The sequence below is a fragment of the Kryptolebias marmoratus genome, linkage group LG5, assembly GCF_001649575.2.
Source record: "Kryptolebias marmoratus isolate JLee-2015 linkage group LG5, ASM164957v2, whole genome shotgun sequence".
In the NCBI taxonomy this organism is placed as follows: domain Eukaryota; kingdom Metazoa; phylum Chordata; class Actinopteri; order Cyprinodontiformes; family Rivulidae; genus Kryptolebias; species Kryptolebias marmoratus.
Genome location: NC_051434.1, coordinates 5,309,942 through 5,322,367, shown reverse-complemented (window position 1 = coordinate 5,322,367; position 12,426 = coordinate 5,309,942). Strand labels below are relative to the sequence as shown.

The window sequence follows — 12,426 nt, the reverse complement described above, 5'->3', positions numbered from 1 at the left end:
TCTTCTCACTTAAAAAATTGTACGTAGGAGGCGCTGATTCAATTAGTACGATCGCTTCATTATTGTCATTCAGCCATGTTTCTGTCAGAAATAAAACATCAATATTATGCTCGGTGATGAAATCATTAATTAATAGAGCTTTAGCACAGTTTAGCACAGTTAAGCAACAGCTACGTTAAAAAAAGTGAAATTTCTTCCTTTTATTGTGTGTATTGTCAATCCTGAGAGAGTCTTCTGTGTTGTAATGACCGCTGCGTCGTTTTCCTCTTTGTGAAGGTTTTCTGTTTTGTGGCTGGTTTGTCTTCGGGAGCGACAGGAGTCAGAAGTGTTAGCTTAGCATGTTAGCTTGAAGAGCCCAGACAGCGGAGCGAGCCCCTTCGAAGAGGAGCGGACTCTGGTTCCGATAAAGATCCAGAGGAGTGATTTCTGCTGCGATCGTGTGAAAACGTCAGAAGCTCAGATGTTGCAGGAGTTGGAGAAAAGACAGCCAACTCCGAGGCAGACAACCCAAACACACAGTGAGTCTGCTTGTGTTTACATATGTTTTTATTAGCATTGAGCTACAGCTAATGACTGTTACACCTGCAAAATCCTCCAAAACCTGCAAAACCTCTAACCACTACACCAGGCTGTCTTTTTCACCATGCCTGAAGGTGTCCTATATCCAATGTTTGTTAAATAGAAAGTTTGATCAGCTTCAGAAAGGTGTTTATCTCTTGGCTTAGGAAAAAAAAAATACAAAAACAAAACCGATAAAACACAGCAAATAAATAAAATAAAGAGTGTTGGCTTCAGTTAGTTTTACCTAGATTGTTGCAAAATGAAAAATCAATACAAACTGAGCAACATCCCCCCATAAAAATACAAAATAAATGAAATTATAAACCTAGTTTCTCTGCAAGTGTGTGCTTTTTTTTTGACAAAATGACACCAGGAGTATCATAAAAATACAAAAAAGGCAAAATAAATCATATGGACTGAGGCTGAAATGTGTCAGTACAATTAGTCACATTTTACATGGAGATTGTGAAGGTTTCTGTATATATATGTTGTCCATTTTGCAAATTGTGCATCTTGTTCTAGTGTTGCAGATTTTAAAATCGAGCGCATCTTAAAAACTGAATTTTAAACAACCTCAGAATAAATTTTCAGTGTTTTTTTTCCCCTCCATTTACAATTTTGAGGGGTACCGGTTTTACATTCCTGCTTTTTAGAAATACATTTGAAAAAATAAGCAGATCTTTAATATTTTTATGTTTTATTGCACTTTTTAAGCTATTTATTTAGTTCCTATTAAATAGCTATTGCACACATATTGATAAAACTTGGGTTATAGTGGTTGTATTGATGTATAGCAAATTAAAATGCTGAATGAAAATGACTCTACAACATATGAATGTCTATGGTAGGTCATATTAATTGGTAGTTTTAATGTCTCCTGGGGAGTGAAACTGAATCAGACATGTCTGAATGAGGCTACATGGAACAGAATATTATCACTTTAAGAGTTTGATAAAGCCAATAATGTTGCACATTTTAGTTTAGAAAGTGGTATTTATTAAACACTGTTCCGATCTGCAAGTTGCTACCGGATTGATTTTCAATCAAAATCAAACATTTACCAGTTTTAAATTAAATGTAAATTTAAAAAAAAACTGTGATATTATAATTTAATCAGTTGAAACAGTTTCCTACAGCTTGTTTGTGTTTCTGTTTCCTGCAGATGTCCAGCCGCTGTTAATGGTCGAAAAGGAGGTTTCTCCTGAGAACTGGAATCTTAGGCTGGACCAGGAGGATCATACACCCCCATATGTTAAACAGGAAGAGGAAGAGGCCGACATCACAGAGTTCACCTTAGGCCTTGTCCCCGCAAAAAGCGAAGATGATGACGAGAAACCTTATCTGTCACAGCTTCATCTCAGCCAGACTGAGGAGAACAGAGACTCCGTGGAACCAGATCAGTGCTTAAAATCTGATGCTGAAGACAGAACTTTGGACTCTTCCGAGACAGACGTCAGTGATGGAAACTGGGAGGAGAGCGGTAAACATCAGTCCGATTTAAACTCTGTGAGAAATATTACAGTTTCTGAAGGTGAATCAAAGTGTGGGAGCGGTAGGAAGGTTTACAGCTGCACTGAGTGTGATAAAACATTTAGCCGCAGGTCGTATTTGTTAAGACACAACAGCATCCACACTGGACAAAAACCTTTCAGCTGCTCTGTCTGCGATCAAAGCTTCAAGCACGAGTCCTGTCTGTCTCGTCACAAGAGGTGTCATTCAGAAGAAAAGCCTTTCGGCTGTTCCATCTGTGAAGAAACCTTCAAATGGAAAACCTCTTTAGTGCAACACATGAAAATCCACACAGGAGAAAAACCTTTCAGCTGCTCTGTTTGTGGTCAAAAGTTCACAAGAAAAGAAAGTTTAACTTATCACATGACGTACCACACAGGAGAAAGACCGTTCAGCTGTTCCGTCTGCAAGGCAACTTTCAAATGTAAAAAGGTTTTTGTGGCACACACAAAAATCCACACAGGAAAAAAGGTTTTTGGCTGCTCAGTTTGTACAAAAGCATTTAGAAAACAGTATGATTTAGTGAAACACATAAGAGTCCACACGGGTGAAAGACCTTTTAAATGTTCCGCTTGCAGCGCAGCCTTTAAAAGTAAATACAGTTTAGCAGAACACACAAGGACCCACACTGGAGAAAGGCCTTACAGCTGCTCGGTCTGCGGCCAGAGCTTCAGGCAAAAGTCGAGCGTAACCGATCACATGAGGCTCCACACGGGGGAACGACCCTTCAGCTGCTCCCTCTGTAAGGAGACATTCAGATGGAGGAAGTGTTTCAGAATGCACAAAAAAACCCACTGTGGGAAGAAACCTTTTAGCTGCTCTGTTTGTACGGCAGCATTTGAGAGGAAACAGGATTTAGTGATACACAGAAAAATAGAGTGCCCGAATGTGGCGCATTCTAATCAGAAATAATTCAAGGCTTGAAAAATAAATATCCTTCTGTGTTTGTGTTTAACTGTGGAAATTACAGTTTCATTTAAAATCCTAAATGTTGTGTATTTTTACTCTATGTGTTTCTGTTATTTCAACTGTCAGAACTGTAGGAAAACAAAAGATATATTACCATTTTATTACTTTGCTCCTTTCTCGTCTAACAGTAACAACCAATTAACAGTAAGAAGAACTATATTTTTACTTATGAAGTAATCCTCAGTCAAATGTACAAGATGTGTATAACCAGCACAAAATGTCCTTTTTGTTTTTCTTTTTCTCTCTGACTTTTTTTATTTTTATATGATTCTCTTTATGTATTGAAAATATGCCACACCATTCTGTATGTAACTTGGAAGTAAAATAAAATAATAGCTACTGTAAAACAAAACAATGCAAATACATTTGTTAATAAACAGTTGAAACAAAATATTTCTTCACGTGTGTTTTGTACTCAATCCAATCTATTACCTTTTGTTTTGAAAGTCGAATAGAAGGACAGGTGGTGCACCAATGTAATTATCCCTGAAAGACTTTGTGCCCCGTTTCAGGACCAAATCTAAAAAAAGTGGGTCTAAATTACTATAAACTTCAACCAAGTAAACCTCAAAAGAGTTACCTCACAATAATCATACATGAAAATGATGAATATTTTGAATTGCATCTAAATAAGACCTTTAAGCTATCAGCACAGGCACACAATCTGTTTATATTATATCCTCTTTATTAAACAGAGTGCTCTGAACAGGTTAAAGTATTCCTCTGTTAAACTAGATCCTCCCTCCGAAATGAACAGAAAGTTAAAAACATTAAGTTTTTTCAGGTTAAAAAAACTCCTAATTGTGGCTAATTATTATTGTGATTTTTGAAAAGTTTGTTCTTTTTATTAAAGAGTTAAAGGGTGACACAGGTTCTAGCAGGCTGAGTTTACAGCTCTGTTGAATCTGTCCCCCTCCAGTCCAGCAGCAGCTTCATGTATACTGCCCCACATTTTTTGCGGTTCTGTTCGAGCTCTTATTTTGAAGGCCAACGCCTAACGGAAGTGATCTAATCGCTAGCGGAAGTTGATTTTCTTCTGCCACAGAAGCTATGCAAGTTAAAATCAGATTATTTCTTTCGATTGGTGTATTTCTCAGGTTGTGTCAGTTTTTCGTGAGTCCCGTAAATATGTCTTAATGGATATTACTCTCCGTCACTATTTACTTGAAGGTTTATGTACATTTTTAGCTGGATTTCAGGAGCAACAAAGAAATGTTAGCCTAGCATGTTAGCTGAAGGCAGACAGTCAATACTGACTAACACCGAATCAGTGAGATCAGACTGAGTTTCTGACTTCGTTTAAGAAGAGAAATGTTTCTGTTTTGACTGTGTGAATCTTTCAGAGAGAAAAAGCAACTAACTGGTGGAAGAACAAACATCTGGATGGACTCTCAAACTGGTAGTACTACATTCACATTTTTCTATTTATTTATCTTACTATTTAACAAACATTAAGACTGCAATTAATGGCAATTTTAAATCTGCAGAAAATAGCATGAGCATGATGATTTTTGTTTTGATAAAGTTATTAAGCTGTACAGAAACATGGTTGTTTTTCAGTGTTACAGATTTATGTAGACTTTTTCTGGTAGAAACCTGTTTAACTATAATTAGATCCTGAGACAATATGATGTTACCAAAACAGTCAAAAAATTAGAGAAATGCAGAACTTCTATCTGGGAACTATTACATCAAAATATAAATAATCAATAATAATAATTATTACTAACATGGCCAAAAATTGTAGCAACACACAGTTATTAAGTGCCAATTTATAGTTACAACAAACATTTTTAAAAACAGATACACCATAAACAATATCAACATTAGGTGTTTTGTAGAATCAGAGAAGGAAGGAAGCCATGTTGAGATTGTTGATTGGCATAACGCCACCATCACAACCCCAAAACTCACACTGTTTCTACAAATAACTTCACAAAAGTTGACCTTTGTGTTTTGATTTTGCCACTGGACCAAAATTAGCTGTTTTTTTTGACAAAAAACAATATATAAATATACAAACATGTTCTTTACTGATCACCAGTTCCTAAACAAACGTGACAGTGTTGTTAATGGTATCAATGTTGACATGAAAACCGTTTCCTACAACTTGTTTGTGTTTCTGTTTCCAGCAGACGTCGAGCAGCTGCTAATGATCAAAACGGAGGTTTCTCCTGAAAACTGGAGCACCAGTCTGGACCAGGAGGAACTAAAAAGTCCTCAGATCAAAGAGGAGCATGAGGAGGCGGAAATCATAGAGTTCACATTCAGGCCTGCTTCTGTGAAGAGCGAAGATGATGAAGAGAAACCTCAGTCGTCACAGTTTCATCTCAGCCAGACTGAGGCAAACAGACACTCTGTGGATCCAGATCAGTGCTTAAAATCTGATTCTAAAGATAAAACTTCAGATTCTTCTGAGACAGACGTCAGTGATGGAAACTGGGAGCAGAGCGGCGAACCTCAGTTTGATTCAGACTCAGTGAGAAATATTACAGGTTCTGAAAATGATAAAAGTTGTGAGAGCGGTGGGAAGTTTTACAGCTGCACTGAGTGTGGTAAGACAGTCAACAGCAGGTGTCGACTCTTAAGACACAACAGAATCCACACAGGAGAAAAACCTTTCAGCTGCTCGGTTTGTAAAAAGACTTTTACACAGAGAGAATCATTAATGAAACACAACAGAATCCACACGGGGGAAAAACCTTTCAGCTGTTCCATCTGTAAGGTAACTTTCAAGTGGAAAACCTCTTTAGTGCAGCACGTCAAAATGCACACAGGAGAGAAACCTTTCAGCTGCTCTGTTTGTGGTCAAAAGTTCACAAGAAAAGAAAGCGTAACTAGTCACATGACGTGCCACACAGAAGAAAGACATTTCTGCTGTTCTGTCTGCAAGGCAACTTTCAAAAGGAGAAGCAATTTTGTAAGGCACAAAAGAATCCACACAGGGGAGAAGCCTTTCAGCTGCTCCGTTTGTACAAAAACATTTACAAGGAAACATGTTTTGGTGAAACACACAAGAATCCATACCGGCGAAAGACCGTTCAAATGTTCTGTTTGTAGTGCAGCTTTTACAAGTAAATTTAATTTGGCAAAACACGCAAAAACACATACAGGAGAGAAGCCTTACAGCTGCTCGGTCTGCGGTCAAAGCTTCAAGCAAAAGTCGGGTCTAATTGGTCACATGAGGCTTCACACGGGAGAAAGACCCTTCAGCTGCTCCGTCTGTAAAGAAACCTTCAGATGGAGAAATGATTTAATGATGCACGCAAAAACCCAGTGTGGAAAGAACCCCTTCAGCTGCTCTGATTGTGAGGCGGCGTTTGAAAAGAAATGGGAATTTGTGAAACACAGAAGAGTCCACACAGGCGAAAGACCTCTCAAATGTTCTGTATGCAGTATGACGTTTTGCAGTAAAACTGCTTTAGCAGACCACACAAGAACCCACACTGGAGAGAAGCCTTACAGCTGCTCGGTCTGCGGCCAAAGCTTCAAGCAAAAGTCGGGTCTAACCGGTCACATGAGGCTCCACACGGGAGAAAGACCCTTCAGCTGCTCCATCTGTAAGGAAACCTTCAGATGGAGAAATGATTTTAGAATGCACACAAAAACCCAGTGTGGGAAGAAACCTTTCAGCTGCTTGGATTGTGAGGCTGCGTTTGAAAAGAAATGGGAATTTGTGAAACACAGAAGAGTCCACACGGGCGAAAGTCCTCTCAAATGTTCTGTATGCAGCGCAGCTTTTTACAGTAAAAACGCTTTAGCGGAACACACAAGCACCCACACAGGAGAGAAGCCTTACAGCTGCTCGGTCTGCGGCCGAAACATGAGGTACAAGTCAAGTCTGACGGGTCACATGAGGCTGCACACGGGGGAAAAACCTTTCAGCTGCTCCGTCTGTAAGAAAACATTCAGATGGAGAAATGTTTTTAGAAGGCACAAGAAAACCCACTGTGGGAAGAAACCTTTCAACTGCTCCGTTTGTACGGCAGCATTTGGGAGAAAACAGGATTTGGTGAAACACACAAAAATCCATGCAGGTTAAACATCTTTCAGCTGTGAAGTTTGAGAGTAAAACTTCTGTAAGGTCACATGAAGTGTCTCATAGGAGAAAATTTCTGATTTTTTTATACTAATTTTGCTGTTATGTGAACTGTATTTCTTTGTTAAAACATCAAAGTAAATATTATTGCTATTTATTGCTATTGTGCTCAAGTGCTTCTCAGCAGCCAGCCCTGCTTGTAAAGACAGAGCAAAATCAATGTCGCAAAATATTGGAAAATCCTGGAGGACAAATCTGATGCTGTCTGCAAAAGAACAGTTATATGTACAATGAAGAGTTTTTTTTTCTTTTTCTTTGTTTGTTGCTAAAAGACCATTTTATATGGACCACGACTGATCTATAATAAAGGGTAAAACATCCAAGTGGGTGAACACTTTTTATAGATACTGTGGTGCTGAAGAGTTAGAGCTCTTATTTTGAAGGCCAGTCGCTAGCGGAAGTGGTTTCCTCCTAGCAGCAGAAGCTGCTCAGTTCCACTCAGTGTTGTCCTTCATGCTGAATCTGTTTTCCGTACGTCTTGTAAATGTATCTTAATTAACATTGTGCCTTTTACCATCTTTTTAAAGGCCTATTTTAATTTAATTTATTTTATGCTGAATTACTCGCAAGAGCAACAAAAGTTACGAGCGTTAGCTTAGCATGTTAGCTAGGAGCAGACAGTCGAGACTGAAACAACAGCGAGTCGGAGCGACACTTTATGAAGACCAGACCGTGTTTCTGATGGAGTTTAGGAGGAGGAAAGTTTCTGCTGTGATCGTGTGAAAACCTCAGGAGTTCAGATGTTTGGAGCATTGGAGAAAAGACAATAAACCGAGGAGGACAAACCAAAACAGCGAGCAGATGGACTCTGAAGTTGATGGTATCCATGTTCTTCTGCATCTCTGTTTTTAATAACATTAGGGCTGCCAGGAGTGAGTGAAGTAAAATAAACAAAATGTAAAAACTACTTTTCTGCTGAGATTTGAAATAACATTTTCATAACTAAACTAAACTAAACAGAGGCAAAACATGTAAATTTGCATACTATTCATTTGCATTTAAAGAAGTGTTGTTTGCTCAACAATTAAAAAGATGCGATTTGAGCTCTTTAAAATAAAGGCTCTCATCAGAAAAGTAGGCAAAAATAAATATTCTGTTTGGTGTCTTAGATCCAGGATCGTGAAGTCAACACAGACAGAAGAAATGTAACACAAGTGGTCAAACCTGCCATTTTAGAAAAGCAAAAATAACTCGAGTTAAAAAACAGATGTCGTCAGAAGCCAAAAACACGCTGTGGCTTCTCAAATCTCTCTCAGGCATGTCTGAATGAAACAGCATGCAAAACCAAATGACTAAATGTTATTATTTTACCAAATAAAGTCATCAATGTTATATATTTCAGCTCTAATAAAAGTATTACAAAACCATATGTTGCTACTTGTTATTTAAAAGTAAAGATGATAAAAGGTTGGTTAGTAAAGTCAGAATCTGAGCCATATAGAAACATTTACCTTTTAATAAAGAACATTGGACTGAATTTGCGTAATTCAGTTATGACACAAGACTGAAACATGGTTGTGTTTCTGTTTCCTGCAGACGGTCAGCAGCTGAAATTGGTCAAAAAGGAGGTTTCTCCTGAGAACTGGAGTCCCAGACTGGACCAGGAGGACCAGAATCTGCTGCAGATTAAACAGGAACAGGAGGAGGCTGATATCATTGCGTTCACATTCAGTCCTGCCTCTATAAAGACTGAAGATGATGAAGAGAAACCTCAGTCCTCGGAGCTTTGCCTCGACCAGACAGAGGAAAGCCGAGACTCTGTGGGACCAGAACCAGATCTAGATTGGTGTTTGGAATCAAATCCTGAAGACAGAACTTCAGATGCTTCAGAGAGAGACGTCAGTGATGGAAACTGGGAGGAGAGCAGCGAATATCCATCAAGTTTAAACTTCCTCAGGAATCAAAACGTTTCTGAAGGTGATACAAGATGTGAGAGCGGTAAGAAATTTGACTGAATGTGGAGAAACCGGCATTAGCAGCAGAACATGAATGCACAGTACTTGAAATGTAATGGCCTATGATTTATTGCAGTCATTTGCGATGACAGGACGTTTTTGATACATTGCTCAGCCCTTTTGTTTCCTGTAACTCGTCTGTGTTTCTGTGTCTTGCAGGCGTCCAGCGGCTGTTGGAGGCCAGAGAGACGTTTCCTCCCGAGCAGCAGAGTCCCAGTGTGGACCAGGAGGTTCAGACATCCCCACAGATTAAAGAGGAACAGGAGGAGGCTGACATCACAGAGTTCACATTCGGTCCTACTCCTGTGAAGAGTGGAGATGACGACGAGAAACCTCAGCCCTCAGAGCTTCATCACAGCTGGACTGTCGAGAGCGGAGGCTCCTCTGCACCAGATCAGTATTTGGAATCCGATTCTGAAGACCAAACAGATTCCCCAGAGGTGGGAGACGGTAATGGAAACTGGGAGGAGAGCAGTCATTTAAACTCTCTGAGAACTAATGAAGTTCCCGTAGCTGACACTAGATGTGAGAACGGTAAAAAGTTTTACAGCTGCACTGAATGTGACAGAACATTCGACTACAGGTGGCGACTGTTGAGGCACAGCAGAATCCACACAGGAGAAAAACCTTTCAGCTGCTCGGTCTGTGGTCAAAGGTTCAGAAGGAAAGATAGCGTAACTAGTCACATGACCTGTCACACAGGAGAAAAACCTTTATGCTGTCCTATCTGTAAGGCAACTTTCAGGTGGAGGTACGTTCTCGTGGAGCACATAAAAATCCACACAGGAGGAAAAGCTTTCAGCTGCTCAGTTTGTACAAAAGCTTTTACGAGAAAACAGGATTTAGTGAAGCACACAGTGATCCACACTGAGGAGAGGCCTTTCAGCTGCTCAGTTTGTACTGCAGCTTTCAGAAGGAAACACGATTTAGTGAAACACACAAAAGAGCACACAGACGAAAGACCTTTCACGTGCTCCGTCTGCAGTGCAGCTTTCAAAAGAAAATACGCCTTAGTGGAGCACACAAGAACCCACACTGGAGAGAAGCCGTTCAGCTGCTCGGTCTGTGACCAAAGCTTCAGTCAAAAGTCGACGCTGACTCGTCACATGAGATGTCACACCGGAGAAAAACCCTTCAGCTGCTCCGTCTGTAAGGAGACGTTCAGGTGGAGGAATGTTTTTATAACGCACACAAGAACCCACTGTGGGCAAAAACCTTTCAGCTGCTCGGATTGTAGCGCAGCGTTTGGAAACGAACAGGATTTTGTGGAACACACAAAAATCCATGCAGGTGAATAATCCTCCAGCTGTACAGCCTGAGGTCAGAGCTTCAGTAAAACTAGATACCTCACTCGTTACATGAAGTGTCGGAAAGAATCGAGACTTCTCAGCTGCTTTTTAGAAGAAGAAATGTTCTCTGCTGCAGAACAAGAAAGGATTCATTAGGAACCAAAGATTCACTCGACCATCAGCTGCCAAAGCACAAGATTAAAGCTGCTTTAAAGACCGGTTATTGAATAAAAAGGCAAAAGCGTTAAAAGGTACACAACTGTGTCCCATTCTTGAGTTTAAAAGACACTAAGTTAGCTTGATGTTGCTTTAAATGAAATGTATCAGAGAAAAGCTCGTGTCCTGTGTGTGGTTTAAAGTCTTGACTCACTCCTTGTTTCTTTACTTTTTACTTTTTCAAAGAAGCCAAATGTTCTTGTGAAGTTTTAAAATGATTGTAATAAGTGTTTTTAGTTTTTTTGATGTTATTTCAAAGATCGGATGCTGCTTTTTATCTTTTCAGTTTTTGTATTTGATCGTTATAAGAGAAAAGCTTTTTGTTAAACCTCTGAACACTAACGTATGAATCTGAACGATGATGCTTCTCTGTGTCGAGTGTTTTCTGGATGTTTCCATTTCTAAAATACACGACTTTCACGTACTGATCATCTGCAGTTTAATTTCTCTGGCCCTTGTGTTTTTATCATTCCTTTCATCCTCTTATTTTCACAAACACTATACACCATAATATGCCAAAGTTTTCTTTCTGTTGAACTTTTACCTTTACATGTTTTTATAGTTGGATTCGTTCAACTTTTAAAATAGTTTCTGAAGTAAGATTATGTGAAAGTCTCTGTTACTTGAAGCGAAATAGAAATGGGAGCTCAAGACCTTTGCTAAGTGCTATAATTGTCTTGAAAAGGCATAAAAAAAAGCTCAATCAGCAGATGAAACGTTAGGGTAACCCAACAGAGAAACCGTCTGATGCAAAAGTAATGAAAAACAGAAAATTTGTTAATTAATGTCAAGTTGTTAATTAATGCAAGTACAAAACATCTGTTGGGCATTATTACTTTATTATTAAGATGTCCCTAGATTTAGAATAATTTGGCAGCAACAATAAAAAATTAAATGATTTGAGAGATTTATTTTTAAAATGAAACTGGCTTGAAGACAAATTCTGTGGATACAAATTAATTATTTTATATTTCTTTATACTTTTTTCCCCCTCTTAGATCTACTCCTGTTTTTATCCTGTTGTTATTTGTATTAATTTTATGTTTGTCTTTTTAATTGTTGCTCAGTTGTCTGCTCTACTGTACATTATAGAAGTTTAGCCTGTTGTGTTTTGTGTTGTGTGGTTTTAAAAGTTTAATTCTCTTCAAAGTTGAACCAGGGGCTGAATCTGCAAATTAGCCATCAGTTAGAAGGCATTTGCACACAGAAAGTTATGCAATTTTTTTTGTGTGTTTGGTTTTGTTTTATGTTCTGTCCCTGAATAAATAAAAGCAATAAATAGGGGTAATAAAGTTCAGTTCAGTGTGAGCTCTTATTTTGAAGGCTAACATGAACCACCAACGGAAGTTGCTGTCTCCTAGCAACAGGACTTGGATGCTTTGTTTCTCGCGAGGAAAAAAAAAAAGTTTCCTTCCGATATTTCACTGCTGGCAGTAAAGTTCAGTACTTGGGGGCAGATACAAACGGTTTTTATTTATTTATCTTGTTCTTGCAGATGTTGACTGAAAAGAGACGTCCTCCTGAGAACTGGAGACCCAATTTGGACCAGGGGTGGAAATTAGCACCCGCCACCGGCCAAATGCGGGTAAATATTTGAAGTGGTGGGTGAATTTGATCAACACACACGCCACTGTGGCGGGTTGGCAATTTAAACAGAAAAGGTGTTATTTGTCCTCTTGACATATAGGGGGCAGCAATGTGCTCGAGTTGCTGCTGTTACGTCGAGCCGCGTTCCCCCATCAGATACGGTTCCTCCTGCGTCTCCGTAAATAATGACTTATCTATTAACAGAATTGTTTAGAGGGGCAAATATTTCTCATTAAAAAAA

The 12,426-nt window shown here is 39.1% G+C and overlaps 2 protein-coding genes across 4 annotated transcripts; both read left to right on the top strand.

Moving 5' to 3' along the window:
* The first annotated feature begins 6 nt into the window (after positions 1–6).
* Positions 7–3,430, top strand: LOC108243926 (oocyte zinc finger protein XlCOF6.1-like). The gene is made up of 2 exons (XM_017429685.3): positions 7–518; positions 1,724–3,430. The coding sequence occupies exons 1-2, from the start codon at positions 461–463 to the stop codon at positions 2,980–2,982; spliced, it is 1,317 nt and encodes a 438-aa protein (XP_017285174.1). The 5' UTR covers positions 7–460; the 3' UTR covers positions 2,983–3,430.
* A 618-nt stretch (positions 3,431–4,048) lies between these two features.
* LOC108243925 (gastrula zinc finger protein XlCGF57.1-like) lies at positions 4,049–11,027 on the top strand. Of its 3 annotated transcripts, none has more exons than XM_017429683.3 (5): positions 4,054–4,152; positions 4,383–4,438; positions 5,175–7,958; positions 8,675–9,076; positions 9,253–11,027. In XM_017429683.3, the coding sequence occupies exons 2-3, from the start codon at positions 4,423–4,425 to the stop codon at positions 7,079–7,081; spliced, it is 1,923 nt and encodes a 640-aa protein (XP_017285172.2). In that variant the 5' UTR covers positions 4,054–4,152; positions 4,383–4,422; the 3' UTR covers positions 7,082–7,958; positions 8,675–9,076; positions 9,253–11,027. The 3 variants fall into 3 exon arrangements, with proteins under 3 accessions (XP_037831493.1, XP_017285172.2, XP_037831492.1); XM_037975564.1 differs by having other exon boundaries at positions 4,055–4,152; positions 5,172–7,958; XM_037975565.1 differs by having other exon boundaries at positions 4,049–4,438; positions 5,172–7,609.
* The last annotated feature ends 1,399 nt before the right edge of the window (positions 11,028–12,426 follow it).